This window comes from Molossus molossus, unplaced genomic scaffold (assembly GCF_014108415.1).
Source record: "Molossus molossus isolate mMolMol1 unplaced genomic scaffold, mMolMol1.p scaffold_m16_p_16, whole genome shotgun sequence".
Lineage (NCBI taxonomy): Eukaryota > Metazoa > Chordata > Mammalia > Chiroptera > Molossidae > Molossus > Molossus molossus.
In genome coordinates, this window is record NW_023425351.1 from 40,296,478 (window position 1) to 40,316,029 (window position 19,552).

At 43.5% G+C, this 19,552-nt stretch overlaps 1 protein-coding gene across 1 annotated transcript in view; it reads left to right on the forward strand.

Moving 5' to 3' along the window:
- The window catches only part of SDC2 (syndecan 2), a 105,574-nt gene that overhangs the window by 69,757 nt on the left and 16,265 nt on the right, over positions 1-19,552 (forward strand). The window contains exon 2 of the mRNA XM_036263990.1: positions 18,309-18,420. Coding sequence (XP_036119883.1) covers positions 18,309-18,420 — 112 coding nt within the window. The remainder of the gene's footprint in view (positions 1-18,308; positions 18,421-19,552) is intronic.

Here is a 19,552-nt window from a genome sequence, read left to right on the forward strand (position 1 = left end):
GGAGGTATGATTAAGTTGGAAGATGAGGAAGCAGATAGTACAAGCAAGGCGAGAAAAGAATGGAGATGGTAAAGAGTCATGAGAAAGAGAATATGTAGTCCACAAAAGTGAGCCAGAGAGAATTGCACAGGTCAAGTTCAGGCCATTTGTATCCATAAAATAAAGCTGCCTTTTCTGAGAAAAACATCACCATATCCTCTCACTTACCCCTTACTTAATCAGTTGTCAGGGTGTGAGGATTTTACCCACATTGACATCATGGATTCCATCCTCTCCTTTCCAATCCCCTGCCTTAGACTTATTACATGATTACTGCCATCATTTGAATCATCATCCTGGTCTAGTCCAGCCCCTCTAATCCATCATCTATCCAGCCCCTCTAATACATCCAGCCTGATCTTTCCAAAATAAACAAATTTGAACTTCTCCTTGAAGTCCTTCATTTGCTTACAGAATAAATATAAATTCCCTAGTTTTTCCCCAAAGCCCCTCCAGGATCTGACGATCCACGGCCTCATCTCACACTGTCATTCCTGTCCCTGGGCACACACCCTACCTTCCACTGTGCAGAATTAGGACTCCTCGGAGTTCCCATCTGTCTCGATCCCTTAAATGCTGGGATTCCCCATGCTTGTTTCCCTGTTTTCTCCCTGCCCTCCACACCTCTTCCCCTCTGCCTTGCTAGTGTCCATTCGTCTTCAGCTTTGTGGTCTTAGCACCCTATGCATAGCAGGTGCTCAATGAATGAAAGAATCAACTCTTTTAATGGGGTACAGAGTGGCCAGCATCTTTAGACAAGGGGCTCTCTCAAGTCTGTAGCCTCCCTGGGCAGTAGGCAAGGCTGTAAACAGATTGGATTTTCAGAAGAAGACCCTGGTAGGTAGCTGAGCCACCAGGAGACCTGGAGTCTGCACCCAGGAACTTGGGGTGAAGAGAAATGATGTCACGGTTGCCAAAATTTGTCGCCTTTATCAGTAGCAAGAAAACCTATTTGTGATTTATCTGAATTCAAGTGTATACAGCAGCTGTCCCATGAGGAATTTGTCTGGAACTGCCATTTGGCTATTCAGAATGTAAACCATAATTACCCCTACATATTCCCTGCAAAAACAACCGTTCTCCCCCCCCCCCACCTCCCCGCAACAGCCCGCTAAAAGTGGTTGTCTGTGGTTACCAGGTGCAAAATCTCCATTAGCTGAAAAGCAGCAGAGCCAGGCCTGCTATGCAGAGGCTGGAGGATCTTACACTGTTGTGATCAGACTCACGCCTGTGCATAGTCGTCCACCAGCCTCTGTGGTACGTGTTGAGGCGCTCGTCTAGTCTTGGACTGTTCTTCTGTGAGAAACACATGTAACACCTCTCATCCTCATGTTTGCTTTGCTTCTTTGGAAAACACAGGGAGCATGAAAAGGTTATTCCATTACATGTATGTTCTAAACAACCAGAAATCTAAACCTTCCTCCTTCACGGAAAGTACGGAGATTACTTGCCTCGCTCCCATGAGAGGCAAAGCCTGCTGGAGAAGTTTGAGAATTGGCACAAAAGAACCACAGGGTCCACCTGCTGTGATATCTTGTAAATGCAAACCTGTATTAAAGAGGAGGGTGTGTCCAGGGCCCAGGCTTGGTTCTCTAAAATTAGGAGGTTCTCTTTATGCATGTTTTAATGAGCCTTTGACACAGTCTGAAAAATACACAAATCATAAGCTTATCGCCTGAATTTTCAAGTTGCCCTCTTAATATGTTAATATATAATACATTAATAATTTAGGACTTGATGCTGCCACCTATTTCTTATTCAGTTAAATTAAGGGGTTAGGGAGGATGGGGATAGGAGTGAAGTTCTGAATGCCATTCTCTTGACACAGCTGTTTAATAACTTACCATGACTCACGTGCTCAAGGAGGCAAAGTTTGGTTTTGTTGGTGGTGATATCTGAGCTACTCATAGCCTGTAATTTTTACCTCCAATTCTGTTTCTTTAGCCTTTTGAATACCTACATGAATTCCATTCAAGCCACAAGCATATATAAATGGTCTGTTTCTGTCTCTGTGTGTCCAGTAGGACAGTCTCTTCCACCTAAATTCAGTAATTGGTAGTTTCTACCACAGTTGCTTCATTTTCTTTTATATGTAGATTTTGGGGGGGTTGTACTATTGATAGTAAATTTGGTCATCAGCAGACTTCCCCACTGAAGACTTCGGCATTCGTCCCTGTAAGCAAGGACAGTATCTTATATTAGAAAGTTAATGATGATTCTATAATATTTTCTAATATCCAGTCTGTATCCACATTTCCCCAGTTATTCCAAGAACGTCTTTTTTAGTTTTATCATTTAAACCATAGTGTGCTAGAGTTTTATCCCCTGCCACTTATTAATGCATCCAGTGACTGTGACAGCTCAAAGGAACAGCGGAGCTGCGCCTCCCTTCAGACACGTGGACCAGCGAGCCACTGTCCCAGGAGACCACTGCGGGCCCGCTGTTGGCAGTCTCCTTCCTTGCGTGATGCAGCAGTGGAGGCAGGAATGAATGAATGAATGAATGAATGAATGAATGAATGAATGTTCATAACACCCATCACCACTGTGCATGGGCCGCTTACAACTTTGAGAAATCCAGGAATGTTTGTTTATTTGGTAAAGCTAAGTGAGTCAGATGCCACTGGCTGAGACAGCCGGGTGCACCCGTTGTTAGCAGCTAGGAACCATCTCTTGTGTGCTGGTTTGCAAAAAACCTGTGGTCACTCTAGCACGGAGCATAGCTCAGGGTAGAATATGTGGGTGGGTCTCTGGAGCTTTCCAGGCATTTGGACCTCATGATACAATAGACTTTATTATTATTATTTGGTACACTTTAATATTTATAGAATAATTTAAACAGATAGTACATAGAGTTCTATATACTCCTCTAGCCTCCCCATTTCCCTTATTGTGTATATTTGTTATTATTACGTACATTTGTGTATATTGTAATTAATGAGCCAATATTGGTACACTGGTATTAGCTATAGTTCATAGTTTGCATTAAGGTTCACATTTTGTGTTGTACCATTCTGTGGGCTTTGACAAATGCACATTATCATGTATCTATCATTACAGTTTCATACAGGATAGTTTTGTTGTCCTAAAAATTCCCCTGATCTTTTTACTGTCTCCATAGTTTTGCTGTTTCCAGAATGTCATATAGTTGAAATCATACATTGTGTAGTCTTTGCAGACTGACTTTTTTCACTTAGTAATATGCATTTAAGGTTTCTCCATGTCTTTTGGTGGCTTGATAGCTCATTTCATTTTATCCCAGAATAATATAACACTGTACTACGTTTTGATGATTCATTCACAAGTCTGGCTGTTTTGTTTTTAAACAAATAATAGAACATTTCAGCACGTAGTAGGTGTTTGGTAAGTAGTTATTAAAGGACCTAGTTAGATTGAATCTTTAATTTTTCTGGCAGGCATAGAGCGCCAAGGGAGAGTTGTGATGGAAAAGGCAATTAAGTTGTTAGGCACTGATCTCTGCTAATGTGAGGTTATTGTTTAAGGAGAGAGCATTTAACCCTGCGGTGGCTTGGCTCTGATCTCGGTTTCCAAAAGCAGTTTAAAAAATTCCCTCTAGAACTGCGCTAATACGCTAGCCACCAGCCACAGGAGGCTATTTGAATTTAAATTGATTAAAAGCAAGTAAAATATAAACATTGGCGCGTCTGTTACGTGGCCAGAGGCTACCATTTGGACAAGGCACATAGGAAACATTTCTGTTGTTGCAATAAATTTTATCAGACAGCCTTGATCTAGAGCATTCAGATAGAAGGATGAAATTGAAATTAGTTGACTAGGCTGATTCTGGTTTCAGTGCTGAACTCTTTTGTGCTGTGACAGTTTTACAATGGCAGAGAGGAAGGCCAGAGATTTGTTTGCTGGAGAAAAGTTGCTTAAAATAACTTACGGGGATGAAAAGGTTGCCCAGGCCAGTGAAGCTGTGAAATCCTCCTTGTGTGACAGCCCCAGGAGGTAGGGCCTGACAAAGGTTCAGGGCCTTGATCAGCCGGTGTTAAGGAGTTTTACAGAACTCTCAGCGCTGGCTTGTTTAGTTTGGTGAAAAAGCAGGAGGCCTTCTCTAATTTGAGAGGCTGGGGTGGGTGTGCAGAGGGAGTTAAACTTCTCAACTAATAAACTGGCAAATTGTATACCCATTTCTTCAGTAAACTCCCGAGAGTGTTGGAGGCTAGGAATGTGACACCTGAATGAATATCAGATATTTGCCACAGAAATTGTAGCTAACTGCCTTGAAATTGAAATCAGTCTTATTTGGGAACAAAGCAAATGGCAGTTTGGTTTTCGTATGGGTTCCCCCCCCCCTTTTTGTTGCCAGCTCTTTGGATTTGATCAGATGTAATTTCATTCACGTGGTAACTGCCAGGCTGACACACAGTATTATGGGCTGCCAATCTACTAGATTTCAGTTCTGTGTAGTATAGTATTCATTATATGTATGGCATTTTCATAAACTCTTTGTCCCCTCCCCCCCCCCAAACAGAAGTGCTGATAACAGACATTACATTAAATTGTGCTTTTCCTTAATGTCTAATCTGGAAATTGGCTCTTGATGCTGGTGAAGGTTTTTAATATAATTCTTAAATAAAAATGCTGGATTGCACTGTATGCACATTGTAGCTTTAAATATTGACTCTTCGCCTTTTGAAATGCTTGAGTTTCTAAGAGACCTGAAGTGGAAAGGCGAATTTGACAGAAGGACGTATCTACTATAATTCCTCTGAAAAGACTTAAAATATTCTGGTATTTGGAAGTTCAGTCAGGATGTGACCACTTGGAATCATGACTGTCCATAAACACAAGTTTAGAGTTGATGCTTACCTCTAAGAATAGGCACAGAGAAAATAGTATATTATCTTGCAAATGAGGAGTAGGAAATGCCAAATCCTGAATGAAGACAGATTCCCCTTGAATCTTTCAGCTAGTGTCACCTGCTAAGCAACCCTTACAAGAGTTGTTGAGGTTTAATCGGTATATTTAATAATTACTGCATTTGTTCAACCAACTTTTCTTTTAAAAACAAACATGTATCTTGAATGAAAGGCAGGATGACAGATGGATTTCTTATATCAGCTGTGGTTGTAGTTTAATTTTAATTTAGATACAAGTCTAGAGACATTGATTATGGTTTCTTAGCATGGGATTTTTTTTCTTAAAAGCTGTGAATGGGAAAAGAATCAATATTAGTGATTTCCGAGTGGCAGCTTTTTAAGAGCCCCCAGCACGATTGATCACAGCTGCTTTTGCAAAGGATCTTAAAAGAATAATCTGTATTAAAAACATTATTCTTTGGTATGAGCTTCAGCAGTTCCAAATGTGTTTCCATGGGGGCTGTGCTGCAATGTGACCACTTGAAGGGATTGAGGCTGTCACCGGTGGGCCAGGGCAGCGAGGCAGAGGGAAGGCTATTAGGTGAGGAGCTGTTGGCTTGCATGCCAAAGAGGTTACCCGGGCAGCTGCAGTCATCCAGCCTCCGAAGCAGGAGGGGCAAAAAGCAAGTTATTTTCCTACGAGCAGGGTGGAAGGTTAAGCAGCAGGAGGAGGCAGAAGTCTGTCTTTGTTCCCGGGCCTTGGCTGTAGGCAGGTGTGTTCATGCGAAGTGAGGAGCAATTGAAGCTGGTAGCTCCCCAGCCTCCATATCCCGAGACGGGTGAGGCGAGAATGTCTCTTCATGGGCACATGAGCACCATGCTGATCTCCTATCAATTAAATACCAAACTTGACTCTGTGGGCAGAGGCACTCTCTGGAGGTGGGTGCCTGGAGCAGTTAACTCTATTAGAAACAGGTCCCATCTTGAAAAACCAGTGACAGGACCCCAGTGAGAAGACCATTAATGTGGAGTGGCTGCCACGGTTTTTAATTCTTAGTAAGACGCTGTGCTCTCCGGGAAATGAAGCTGTAACAGGTGGCCCAGGTGGCTTTCGTCCTAAAAAGGGGGCTTGTATGTAAACTTTGACATTGGTTGCTTCACAGAAGGGCCTTTGCAGGAATAGGGTAGCTCATTAATTTTCCAAGAATGGAAGATCCTGGGGATGTGGGAACTTGTAGAAAATAGTGTTCAGTTTACCGTCATCAATATTTAGTACCCTTGGATGCTAAATCACCACGGAGGCCTTTGGCATGGTTTGATTCAGGACTCGTAGAATCAGCTGGTAAGCTGCTTTTATTACTGGATACACTTGGAGGGGAAAAAAATCCTTCAGATGGTCAGGTGTGTGTTTGTTTTAATTTTTCTTTATTGATTTGAGAGAAAGGGGGAGAGAGAGAGAGAGATAGAAACATCGATGAAGAAGAACAGCAATTGGCCGCCTCCTGCATGCCCCCAACTGGGGATCAGGCCCACAACTTGGGCATGTGCCCTGACCGGAAATCGAACTGGTGACCTCTTGGTGCATGGGTCAATGCTCAACCACTGAGCCACACTGGCTGGGCTGGTCAGGTGTTTTTTTTTTTTGACTCATAACTATTTGCTTTTCTTTTTTTTAATGTGTTTCAACTAACACTTAATTATCACTGAATCACCCCTAATTTGGGGCCCAAAAATAATAATATGCTCCTTTTAAATATATTATCTAGCCCTGGCCGGTTTTGTTCAGTGGTTAGAGCGTCGGCCTGCAGTCCTGAGAGACTCGGGTTCGGTTCCCGCTAAGGGCATGTACCTTGGTTGCAGTTTGTCCCCGGCCCTGGTTGGGTCGTGCGGGAGGCAGCCGCTCGATGTGTCCCTTTCATATCGATGTTTCTCTGTCTCTCTCTCTCCCTCTCGCTCTATCTGAACAAAAAAATGGAAAAATGTCCTTGGGTGAGGATTAAATAAATAAATAAATAATAAATTCTCTAAAGTGCTTTTTAAATATTATTTTTTAATTGAGCATGTACTTTTTCCATCTTGCATTTTCCTCTTTCTCCTCATCCTCCACATCCTCAGATCATAAGAATAAGAGTAGGTGGTTCCATCAGCAGAATGTCTTCACCTGGAGATCCTGATGGAGGTAGATCAGAACGACAGAGGCTGCGATGGATTAGATTATATTTGGGATTTTTGAAGGTTTGGGCCACATGTCGATTTACACAGCCAATAAAGTATTTATTGGTGGTGGTGGGGCGGGGGGGGGGGCACTACTGAAGGCTCCTTTCCTCTTCATTTGGCAAGACCATCCATGTTATCTTCAAATAAATTACTCAGATACAACAGAAGCGCTTTCTAAAACACAATTGCTCACAAATGGCACAGGTCCTGTGGCTGGATACACACTCCATGGGAAGCCCGTCCTTTTGGCTACGAGCTCATGTTCCTGCCTCAAGTGTCATGCTGCAGCCCGGGGGAGGCCCCATTTCTTGGGGAATGTCACACAGAGCCAGTGATGGATTTCATAATGGACTCTAAATACCTTAAATCCTTTCCTGGTTCCTCCATCAAGGAAGACATTTCTTTCCAAGCTGCCTGGCCCTCATTGTTTATTTTACTTGGTTAAAAAGTTTGGTCAAGAACAGTTCCTTTATAATATAGCAGAAAGAAATCCAGGGCCTGGGGCTGTTAGTCTTGGGCGGATTCAGGGTATTTTTCCAGTGGGTATCAGGAATGCGAAGAATCTTTTGGGCACACAGTGCAATCCCACTGTGACTTGGCTTTGAGTGTGAAAAGTTCGGAAGAGCTTGACTCGTTTTGAAATTCGTGGTCTCATTGGGTTCTTTCCAGTGTAAGGAACCCACTGCAAATGTCATCTTTGAAAAAGCCGTGCGTGGTTAGGTAGGCACTGTCTGAACCCAAAGGTTTTCTGGAATCGTTGAAAGGAGGGGCGGAACGAGAGGCTCCCCTTGCAGACACGTGAGATTAGTGTAGCAGTAGGGCTCTGAAATCCAGGAGCCGTGGGGGACATCTGCGGTGCTGCTTGGCTTGGCCTCCTCTGCTGGGGACTAAGCAGGAAGGGAACTGCTCTCTGGGAAACCCAGCACCCTCACCTTGACAGAGAGTGGCTTCCTTGCTTTACATAACCCAGAAGGAAAGAGTGGCTAATGAGCTGGGTAACTAGACTCAGGAAATTTTAGAACCAAGAATCTTGTGATTGAATATCCATTTTACCGGACCTCTGTCTTTGGGACTTCAGAGAAAATGGATTATTTGTGGCCCAAGCACTGTTGTGTCATTCTGTGGCCCTTTCCTGAAGTGTGAAGATTGTGTTCATGCTTGTCACTTAGATTTTTTAAAAATATAATGCACTTACCTCTGTTTGACTGGATTAACTGTTAAATAATTCATCATTAAGTTCTCAGAGGTCATTTGTACTTTTTGGAAGCTGGTCCTTGGTCATTTGTGACCTTGACTCTTTGATCTTGTGTTTTCTGTACATTTAGCACATATGTATGGTATTTTTTTTTAATGTAATAGTAATATCAATTAGGAAAGAAAGCATTCCAAGCCAACCTCACCCATATTCTTTTGTTTTTCCTTCCCATTTCAATGCTTGGTCAAATGGATATGAAATTTTAATGGAGTAGTAATATTAGAAAATATTAAAACAACATATGCTTTTTAAATTTAATGTGTAGTCTGAACATTTTGTTGTTGCTCTGTGGTGTATGATTTGTAATGACTGTTGAGAAAATTCATGTGTCATACATAATTCACATAGCTAACCCTCCATAGTCGGCCTTGAGGCCGTCTCAGTGATCTTTCTTTTCTTTTTTTAAAATTCAGGAGTAATTGACATACTCAGTGATTTTACTTCAATGCAGTAGTAAACACTCCAACTTTTCTTGTTTTTCGAATATTTCCTTAGCACAATTCCTGAGAGTTGAACTATCTGATCAGATGGTATAAAAGATTTTAGATTTTCTTAAAACACATTACCAGGGTGCTTTCCAAAGGACTTGTGCCAATTTCTGTTAGTTGGCGCCTATTAAATAGTCCAAGCATCTCTTTACAGGCCAGTAGTAAAGTGTCCATATTCGTATTAACATTCAGTCTCAGTGCTAGCTTAGACCTCTGCAATACAGGCTCACTTGGAAATTCTATTTATCAACCGCTGTGGAGCCCAGGGTCTTTCTCCGCCGCGCCCAGAGCCTGGAAGGGCAGGTCCACCCTTTGTACCTAAGATCTTTCCCATTTTCCTGGCCCGTAGGTTTTCTGTGGCATCTGTCAGCCCTCATATAGGGTGGAGAATAAGGTGGCTGTGCCTTGGGGCCTACAATTACAGCAGCTGAAAAACCCTTAGAGTGAATTCGTAAATCCAAACCAGAGCTTGTTGGTTTCTTGTGCTTGCCTTGGAGTCTGTTCCATTATGGTAGTTTTTACAAAACTCTTCTGAATTCGAAATACATTCCAAATCTCTTTTTTCCCTCCTCTCCTGCCAAACTCCACCAGGAAACAGAATCTCGTTATTTCAGTTAGAATATGTTAATACTGACCCTCTCCGGCACTTGGGACTTTTCAGGTTAGACTCACAGGGCTTCTATTTTTACTCTAGTCTGAACTGTGGTCATATGGATAGCAAAATAAATACTGGCATATTCTAGTTTGAGTGGTGGAGAGGCATCGTTGCTTATAATAACATGGCCACAAACTTCTTCCCTCTGTTTGATATTCCAAAAAAGGAAGAAAGCAGGACTTGGAGCACATCTGTAAGTAATGAACATTTTCCTTTTGTGTGTCATGCATATTCAACATAATCCCACTCGAAGTCCCAGGCATTGCTTTCATATACGTTGCTTCGGAGAACCCCGTTTTTGCTGCCAACAAGTTGAATTCAAGACAAAGGTTGCTCTCCTCTCCCTGGAATGGGGATCCGAACCCTACACCACAAACAGAATTGTTGGTATTCTGCTTTTGTTTTGTTTGTTTGTTTGTTTGTTTGTTTTTACATACCCTCCCTCCCCACAACCATCACCAGTTGACTTTCTTATTGTAGAGGAAGAAGATTGGTTTTTGTTTAATCATACCAAAAAAAGTTTCGGGAAGGGTCTTTTGAAAAACCTGTTGATTGAATTTTATAATTCAAATATTTCAAAACTTTCAGAAGGACATAATGTGAAAATTCTCTCTAAGTGAAACATTGTTTCTTTTAACCGGTTATCTCTGTCATTCCTCTAGGTTACAAAGTGTAAGGTCTGTCAAGAATTTGGGTGCGGAGTTCAGATTTCTTTCTGCTCGGTTTATTTATTTAGTTAAGGGTTCTTAGAACTTCATGAAATGGTGGCTTGAACAAACTGGGGTTTGGATCACAGGAGCTTGTAGGTGATATGCCAGTGATGGGATTATTGGTAGATGAGCATATTCTCAGTGAGTGTCTGTGATTAGGGCTATTCATTGATACCCAGTTCCAGATTAAAGAGACGTGGAACTGGGGGGCTTGCATCCTGCTGTTTTGTGTCTCAGGATGCTTTGGGGAGGAGGAGGGGTGCAGGATTCAGCTAAATAAGCATACAGGGCCTTCTGGGTCATCATATGTGAGAGGCACTTAAATTTACACAAAAACCCGTTTATTGAACCCAGTTACTGTTCTGTAGACTCAATGGACAAATATTATAGGAAGAAAAATAATTCTGAAGCACCAGCTACACCAATAAACATGCGGTGAGGCACCTTTTCTGAAAAGGATATTGATCCTGTTTAATCATAAGTACATATTTAGATGAGCCAAATGATCCTTTGGCAAGATTTTTGTTATTGTTGTTTTTGTTAACATGCTGATTATTGTGCTGAGCATTTTATTAAAGAAATATTTTATTTGAGCTTTGTTGGCTAGGAAATCTAACTGCTTTGAACCACATTCAGTTTTTTTGTTTTTTTTTAGACAAAGAGGAAAATTTCTGCAGTTAAGTACACTAGCTCAGTGTTGCTTTTTAAAATGTTTTTCAGCCATTTAAATGTTCTCCAAAGATTAGCGCTGTGCCTGGCTCGTTGGAGGCATTCTTAATGAGTTGGCTATTTCTTCTAAGATCATACTTATCTTCCTGGCAGTCCTTCTCATAGTTAGTTAGAAGGCTGAATTCCAGGAGCCCCTTTAAAAAAAAAAAAAGTAACTTTGTTGTTGAAAGTATTCTAAATGTCCTTCTTTTTCCCCCATTGACCCCCTTTTTCCCACTCCCCCACCTTCACCTCACTATTGTCTGTGTCCATGAGTTATGCATATATGCATATAAGTTCTTTGGTTTATCTCTTTCTACCCCCTGCACCCCTTCCCTCTGAAGTTTGTCAGTCTGTTCCCTACTTCTGTGTCTCTGTATCTGTTTTATTTGTCTGTTTATTTTGTACATTAGAGTCCACATATAAGTGAGATCATGTGGTACTTGGCTTATTTCACTTAGCATAATACTCTCCAGGTCCCTCGGTGCTGTCTCAAAGGGTAAGAGATCCTTCTTTTTTATAGCTGCGTAGTATTCCATGTGTAAATGTACCAGTTGCCCTTTTTAAAGAGACCAAGTAAGAAAACATTGATTTAGTTTTCCCAGATGTGAGGTAACCAGGTAACTTCTTTAAAAAGTATGGTAATTTCCTTTCACCAAATGACTTAACAGTTAGGTTCAACCTTTCAGGAAAAATGCGCCCTCTGTGCTTTTGGTGCCAGGTGGGGATGCAGAAAACCTAACACCTGGTCCTGGTCCCAGGCCCTCTTCCAGAAATGTGCATTCTAAGTGATAAGAAAGAGTCCACTCCATGTGAGATACTCACCAGAAAAAATCCAACTTCAGTTCTGAGTTCCAGATGGTTGGTTCAGACTTGAAGGAATATAAATAGACACCATAGGAATTCTGTCATCTGCCCTGCCTTGATTTGTTTCCAAAGGTTCATGGAACCAGTTGTATTTCTCTCCAGTTGCCTGTGATTTGAATTTTTTTTTAATTTTATTTTTCTTTTGATTTTATATTATTATGAGCAACCTGGTCATCCTTTGACCTCACACTTCACACCCAAATGTGATTCTGCCTTCATATAACCTGATTTCTTTTTTCAGAATTGGGTTTATTATCCTAATATGCACCAGTAAATGATTTCAGTTCATTCCCCACTCTATGGAAGGATGGTGTGGTGAAGAATTTCTTAAAGGAAAAGACCTAACTTTCTATGTAGTTAATTAAGAACCTAGTATAGATGTCTGAAGCAGTTCTGAGCTAAAGACCTTTGTTAGGTAGGGATTTAAGAATTTTCTTTCATTGCCCTTGCTGGTCTGGCATAGCGGTTGGAGCGTCGACCCACAGACCAGAGTCTTGGGTTCAATTCTGGCCGAGGGCACGTACCTCGGTTGCGGTTCAGTCCCCGGCCCTGGTCAGGGTGGTGCGGGAGGCAACCAGTCGATGTCTCTCTCACGTCAATGCTTCCCTCTCTTTCTCTATCTCTCCCTCCCACTCTGTCTGAAAATAAATGGAAAAATATCCTCAGGTGAGGATTTGAAAAAAATGAAGAATTTTCTTTCGCATATGACTTCATCTTTGACCGTGGCCTTTGTATGTAATATATTATATACAGGATGGTAGAGTAAGCCTGGTCCATGATTAGGTATCAGGTAGTTGTCTGTAAACAAATCCTTCAAATAAGTGTCTGTAAATGCAAAAACACAATATTTGCTTGTAAATTTTTTATCGGTCATATCTCATATATTCAACGACGACAGTATGTTTCTCTAGTCATAAACATAAGGTTCCTTCCATTATTCTTTGGTTCAGAAGGGACACCTCATAGAGAGAAGGTGTTACTAAAACTGAATGAATGGCATTTGCTGTGCATGGCTCCAGGCCTTTTCCACGTGGGAAACTTACAGGACGTGAGACAGTGAAGAAACTGTTAAGCTAGAACGCTTAACTCCTAACGCAGAATTTTCCCATCTATGATGCCAAGAATTCTAGTTCTGAAAGATGTTAAATAGATATTCTGGGGGTAGAATTTCCATGGCCAGCGTTTGAAAGTGTTGGATCAAGCAGAGTTCAACCTGATTATTATTACTGTTCTTCCCAGGGCCTTGTTATGATTATTTGCAAATCACAAGCAAAGAGAGGGGGAAGTAGACACAATCTCATTGAGGGCACACGCTGAAGTTCAGACGGGCCGGAATCCCCTCTCCCCCATCTGAGCTGTAGGTCTTTGGGCAAGCCTCAGTTCCTTGGTCTGCAGTGGAGATTGTTGAGATGATTAAGTGTGCCAGTGTTTATAAAACTTATATACACTTAGCTCAAAATGCCTAGCACACAAGAAACATTTAAGTTAGCTCGAGCTAATCCTTGGGAACCCCAGGCTGAATGGCTCTGGGTATCTTCATTTTATGGGTCATTAGAGTGTAGCAGAAAGAACCCAGAGTAAGCAACCAGCTTTGGGCTCCATGTTGGCCACTAACTAGACTGGAAGGTTTTTTGTTTTGTTTTGTTTTTTTGTGGTACATGCCCCTAGTGGGAACTGAACCCAGGACTCTCTGATCCGCAGGTCGACGCTCAACCGCTGAGCCAAACTGGCCAGGGTGACTGGAAGGTTTTAAGCTAATTTGCCACCATGGTGTTCTGGCTCTTAACTTTTGATTAAAAATAGATGATCTTGATGTCTGTAATGTCTAGTCATGCTCAGTCTAAGATGATGTGTTCCTTTGGGCTATACTGAGCCCAGAATTGGCAAGTTCATCATAAGGGCAAGTATATCATCTCTGAGCTGTGTGGGAGAAATTACTTCATTTAATATATGCGTTAGCTAGTAATAGAGGAGTTTATTATGTCACCTCTGGAAAGATAAGCTAAAGTTACAGCCGGTTTGGCACTTTGTAATCACCATAAAATGTATTATACATTTGAATCTACATCAGGACTGGATGTGCCTTGATCCTAAAACTAAGAGGCATCATCATCTGGGTGTTGTTTTCTGTGATGTGATACAGAATGTAATATCAGGCAACATGAGTAGTTTACTGTTGTGTCCAATGGCTAATTATCCAGAGGTTGGGTCCAGGGGTGAGTGGTGGTCATTAATAGTTAGGTTTTCCACTGCCTGATTTTGTTACTAACCTAAGTTTAAAGCATGAAGTGATTTAACACCTACTGCTCTGAGCTTTAATTTATCTTATTGGTTGCATTCGTGTAGGGCATTTAGAAGGCATTCATCTACTAGATGAAGCTGTGTGTCTTTCAGGAAGGACCTCGATTTCTAAATAACAGATTTCTACACTGGCAGGTGGACGCATGGTAGTTGTTTGAGGTGGGCTTTACCTACCTGAGAAAAACCCAGCGATTAGATCTGTTTGGTTGCTATCTCACAACTTTTCTTTGCTGAGAAAATGGACAGGTTTGTGATATTTCTTACTAAAACCAAGATTAGTGCCCTTGATGGTCTTTTATGCATTGAATTAACATTTCTCTTCCTATCTGTTACAAACACCATATGCGTTTGGGCTGAATCATTTTATCAAAATGCTAGTTTTCTTCATCCCCAATATGTAGGACTTAGATCACCATTGCTTTCAACTTTCCATCTTAAAGGGGCATATTTCCTCTCAGGGGTATTATGTAAAGGAGATTGGTGTCACCAGGTGGAATGGTCATGGAGTCTGGGGCTTGGGTAGAAGTGGCAGCAACTGGCATTGGCATTGCAGGCGACGCCACATGGTAAAAGAACTTTCAAGACTAAGGAGTTTTTATTTTGTCCTATAGGTGATAGGGAGCCAGTAAAGGGGAGGGATGTGTTCGGTCATGGTTAGGAAGGGTCCCTCTGCAGAGCATGGATTCGAAGACAAAGGCTTGAGCAAGTGGCTAAGCAGGGAGGCCAGAGTAATGGTCCAGGCTCGAGATGATCAAGGCGCTGCAGTTTGGCGCTGGAGCAGGAGAGATGGGGTTCGTTAGGAGACAGATATGTCCCTTGCTTTCCTGCTAGGCACCGTGGGGATCCAAAGCCGAGTCAAAAGTGCACGCTCCTCTGGAAAGGACCGCCTCGTCTACGGGGGCCATTTAGCGCGTCAGTTTCCCGTCGAACGTGGCGTGAAGCTGGCACCTCTGCCTGGGGCTGCTGTCGACTCCCCTCGCTGTACCTAGTTGCTTTCCACAACAGGTTTGCTCTCCTGTATGCTCCTCTTGCATCAGCCAAGGGGGGAAAGGTCTGAAAGCCCAGCTTTGTTTTTCTTGCAGCTTGTACTCCAAGCCCTGTTAGCCAACAGTATTAACACTTCCTCGCAGCAGTGGTCCCAAATTAAACAACCTCGTCGTGCGTGAATCCTCCCGTTGGCGGCTGCTCCGCACTGGGCAGCCTTGCCTCTGCACCCTTCTCCCTGGTCACTTGGGTCAGGTGGCTCTGTGTCATCCAGCAAGAGCATGTTCACAGTGTGTTCCACATCAGGAAGCAGACCACAGTTGCCTAGGGGTGAAGGCAGTTGTCTTAAGTCACCCCTTTTGATGGCTTTCAAGAGATGCTGAGGCAGTGTTCCTGCAGAATTCATTTTCCTCTCCAGCTACGTGAACTGCAGAAATCCTTTCAACAGAGTGTGGAGTCTTCGCAGAAAGGAAGTTGTCATGTTTGGAAAGGTATCTTTTTGTGTCAAGGAAAGATACTGGAGATATTCTTTGAGCATTATCTGCTACAAAGTGAGAAGGACCTACTTATTATTAAATTGGACTCTCCGGAAAGATTTTAGCTATCCCTCCTATGTGCCTGGTGCCCCCGACATCAGAGCCGGAGATGACTGTTAGTGTGATGTAAAATTACTTGCACCACACTGCGGGATGGGGGAACAAATACTTTCAGTTGCCTTTAAGCACATTAAACATCCTGCCGGTCCTGGACCACCCTTTCGTCCTGCAGACCAAGGCAGCTCAGTTTCTCTAGACACGCCCTGACCTCCACCCCACATCTTGTCGTAATTTGGTCTGACATCTCCTGATAAGGAGCCGCCGGTCCTGGGGAAGTGAGTTGCCTGTCAGGCTACTTATGGGCCTGCATTGTGAGAATCGTGAGGTGGCCAGAATCTCTGAGCCTCTGCCTGTTACTTTGACAGATGTGTCAGTCTGGACCACTGGTCACCTAATGAATATAAGTCTAATTTACAGACAGGAATGAAATGTTTTAGTGGTACCCATGCCACATCAAACTTTTTTGACAGAACCCAGAGGAAAATGAAAGTCATCCAATGAGTTCCTAGTATGTAAACCGAGTCTTTCTCTTACTTTTAAGACTCTTCAGTTACTTGATTAGATGCAGTGCAGCATGTACAGGCCAGATGATCGCTTGGGCTTAGAAGTGAGAGATTTTAACCTTAGGGACCCTGGAGGTCTTGTGACATGTGTTAACTCTGAAACCTGAGACAAATATTTACTAAGTACCCAATGCACTTTGAGAGGGGTAGGGAGCATACACAGGCCATTGAAGACCTGCCTCCTGTGAGTCGTACTCAGCTGAGGGGCAGGAGAAATATACACGTGATGGTTAAATAAACAGTGAGAGTTGACGCCTTAGATTGTTCACATGCTGCAAAATCCAAAATAGTAGTTTATAGCTAGGGCACATGTAAAGACTGGAGAAGCCAGAGGTTGCTTTGGAGGAGACAGGATTTAGAAAGGACGAGAGGGCCCTCAGATGAAGTGCACAGGACGAAGGTTGATCCAAGCAGAACCAAGGATTGCTTTGAGCGGGGAGCACATACAGCCCAAGCAGCATTCACGGAGCGCCTGCTATCTGCCAGGCATTGTGACTGCCGGGAGCTGGGGCAGACTGATGAGGAATCTGAGTCCAGTCCCTCCAAGGAGCTGTGTGCATAGGAGGGGTCATTTAAGTTGATTGTGGAGCTTGGAATGCAGGGCTCCTGATTCACTTCACAAGCCTTGGGAGTGACGGCCTGGAATGGTGATAGCCTTGGAAACCGGTGTAACACAGGATGGCCTCAGATCGCAGAGTTAAGCTCTGTCCATTCTAGCAGAAAGATTCCAGCACGCTCTTGGCTCAGGGTGGTCATTCAATGCGTGCAAGCCAGCCCGCTGGGAACCCAATCCCTGTTTCAGTTCTCAGAATGTGCCGGTGTGGTAGCTCAAATAAAACGCGTTCCCATGCTTGCCTGTCCGTGGGCACCGAAGCCCGTTGGGGAGTATGGGCTCAGGTTGAAAATACTCCAGCACCCCCAGCCAGCCGCTGAAACCTGAGAGAATAAAGTGGCAGTGTTGTCGAGGGCCCGACTCTGCTGTCACCCCCAGAGATTCCGGTCACAGAACAGAAAGTTTTATCTTACGAGGAAATCTGATGAAAGCCAAGGTAGTAAGGGAAACATTTCTCTTTTAGTTCCTGTTAGGAACCAACCTTCTATTTGAATTTAAAAACTAGGACAATAATGAGAGTTACCTGTTTCCAAACACAAATATTGTTCAGACACTGGGAGTCTGCTTTGTTTGTTTCTGGGCTTTTATGAGCTATTGGTGGTAAAGTATCAGTTTACTAAAACCATTTGGAAAAGAGTGTGTCTCCTCTGCCTTCACTGCGTGCGTGTTACTCTTTTGGCAGGATTAGGTTGAGTTTTAACGGAAATTCTTAGGAAGAGCTAAGAAGCTGCGGAACTGGTATGCTCAGTGAGGGATCCGGCACACCCGGCATGTGACTTGCTGTTACCACGTGCCAGTAATATAAAAAGAATGTGCGGTGTAGGACTGTTTGCATCTGTCGTGAAGGCTCTGCTGAGCCAGTGACCCCTAGAGCGTGCTCGCGGTGGGCTTTCACCCTTGCCAGTTGAGCTTCACCACCCTGCTCCTTGTAGGGTGCCGTGCCTGGCACTTGCCTGGGTCCGGCTGCCCAGGCACCTGGGAGCTCTTGGCTGTCGTGATAAGCATGGCCCAAGCTCTGAACGTGGCCAGGCCTGCAACACTTGATGATGTAGCCCAAGCACCGTCCTACCTTTGTCTACACCCCAAGGAAGTCTCAGATGATTTCAGTTCTTGGTAGCTTTCCCAGTTGGAGAGCTTCACAGGGACTGACAGAGTGAATGCCTGAGATGGCTTCGAACTACCACTGGGACCTCTGAAACTCAAGTTTAGTGGAAAAGAACCAAATAAGCGTGTGATAGGTGCTGAGGTCGCTGGGCCAGCCTCATTCTACTGGAGGCTACACAGGCTTCCCTGGGGGGGCCTTGTCTGTGGCCAGCCCTTGATGCATGTTGTCAGGGAATCCTGAGGAGGGGCAGGGCCAGAAATGGGGGTTCAGAGGAACAGAGGAGATGGAGGGCTGGTCACTGCCGTGTAAACCTGACGAGTAAGAGAAGTAAGCACTGCTCAATTCCTCACCGTCCTGAATCCCTTCTCTTTCCTTTCCCAGAGGGCAGAACTGACGTCTGATAAAGACATGTACCTTGACAACAGCTCCGTTGAAGATGCTTCCGGGGTGTATCCTATTGATGACGATGACTATGCTTCTGCATCAGGCTCAGGTAAGGCCAGCTACTTCCAGGCTCGCCTACATTCTCCATGCTTGCACACGTGCACACACATGCGCGCGCGCACACACACAGGGCCCTGGGACTTAACTTCAGGGAGACAGGCAAGGTGCACTGGTTAAGAGCATGCTCTTTGGAGTCCAGGTGCCTGGTGTGAACTCGCTCTCTGTCACCTACGCTGTGAGATCTTGGGAGTGTATTTAACTTGGCTGAACCTCAGTTTCCTCATTTATAGAATGAAAAGTCTACCACATAGGCTTGTTGTGAGGATTTCAGGGCTTGACACATCTATAGCTCTTAGTGTTTGCTGCTTGGCATGTAGTCAGTGTTCTGTCAACATTAGCTTTTAATTTTATTATTAAGGCTTTCGGAGTGATGTCATGAAAACCATCCATAAATAAATCCTTCAGACACTAGTTTTATAAAGCTGCCAGCCCTATGTTGAAGATTATGGATGAGATCAAGGACAGTTATATTTTCTCAAAAGTAGAAGAGAGAATGTAGCAGGGGTATCAACTCCTTGGTGTATCAGTTATCTGTTGCCTCAGTAATGCTGTATAACAAACCACCCCAAAATGTAGTGGCTAAAAGCAGCAGTCACTTATTTAGCTCATTATCCTGTGGGTCGGCAATTTCGGCTGGGCTAAATGGGCTCCTGCACATGTCAGTGGTCAGCTGCAGGTTGGGAATGCAGATTTGCTGACCTTGGCTGGACTTTGTCATATCTCTGGAGCAGCTGGGCAGACTTGGCTCCGGTCCACATGGTCTCTCCTCCTCTGGTAGGCCAACCATTTGTTCACAGGGTAGAGGCAGAGATCTTAAGAAAGCAGAAGTGTGCAAAGCCTCTGAAAGCCTAGGCTTAGAATTGGTACAGCATCCCTACCACATTTTATTGGTCAAAACAAGTCCTAAAGCTAGCCCATTCTCCACCTCTGAAAGAGCTACAAAGTGACATTGTAGAGGATGTGGATACAAGGAGAAATAACCAATTCTAGCCATTTTTGCAATCTACCACACCTAGTAAATGTTTCACCTGTGCCAGCAATGGCCCCCCAAGGAGCTGAGAAAGAGGATGAGCTTGTGCATATATTTAATCAATGAACAAATTAGGAAATTGTGGTCAGCA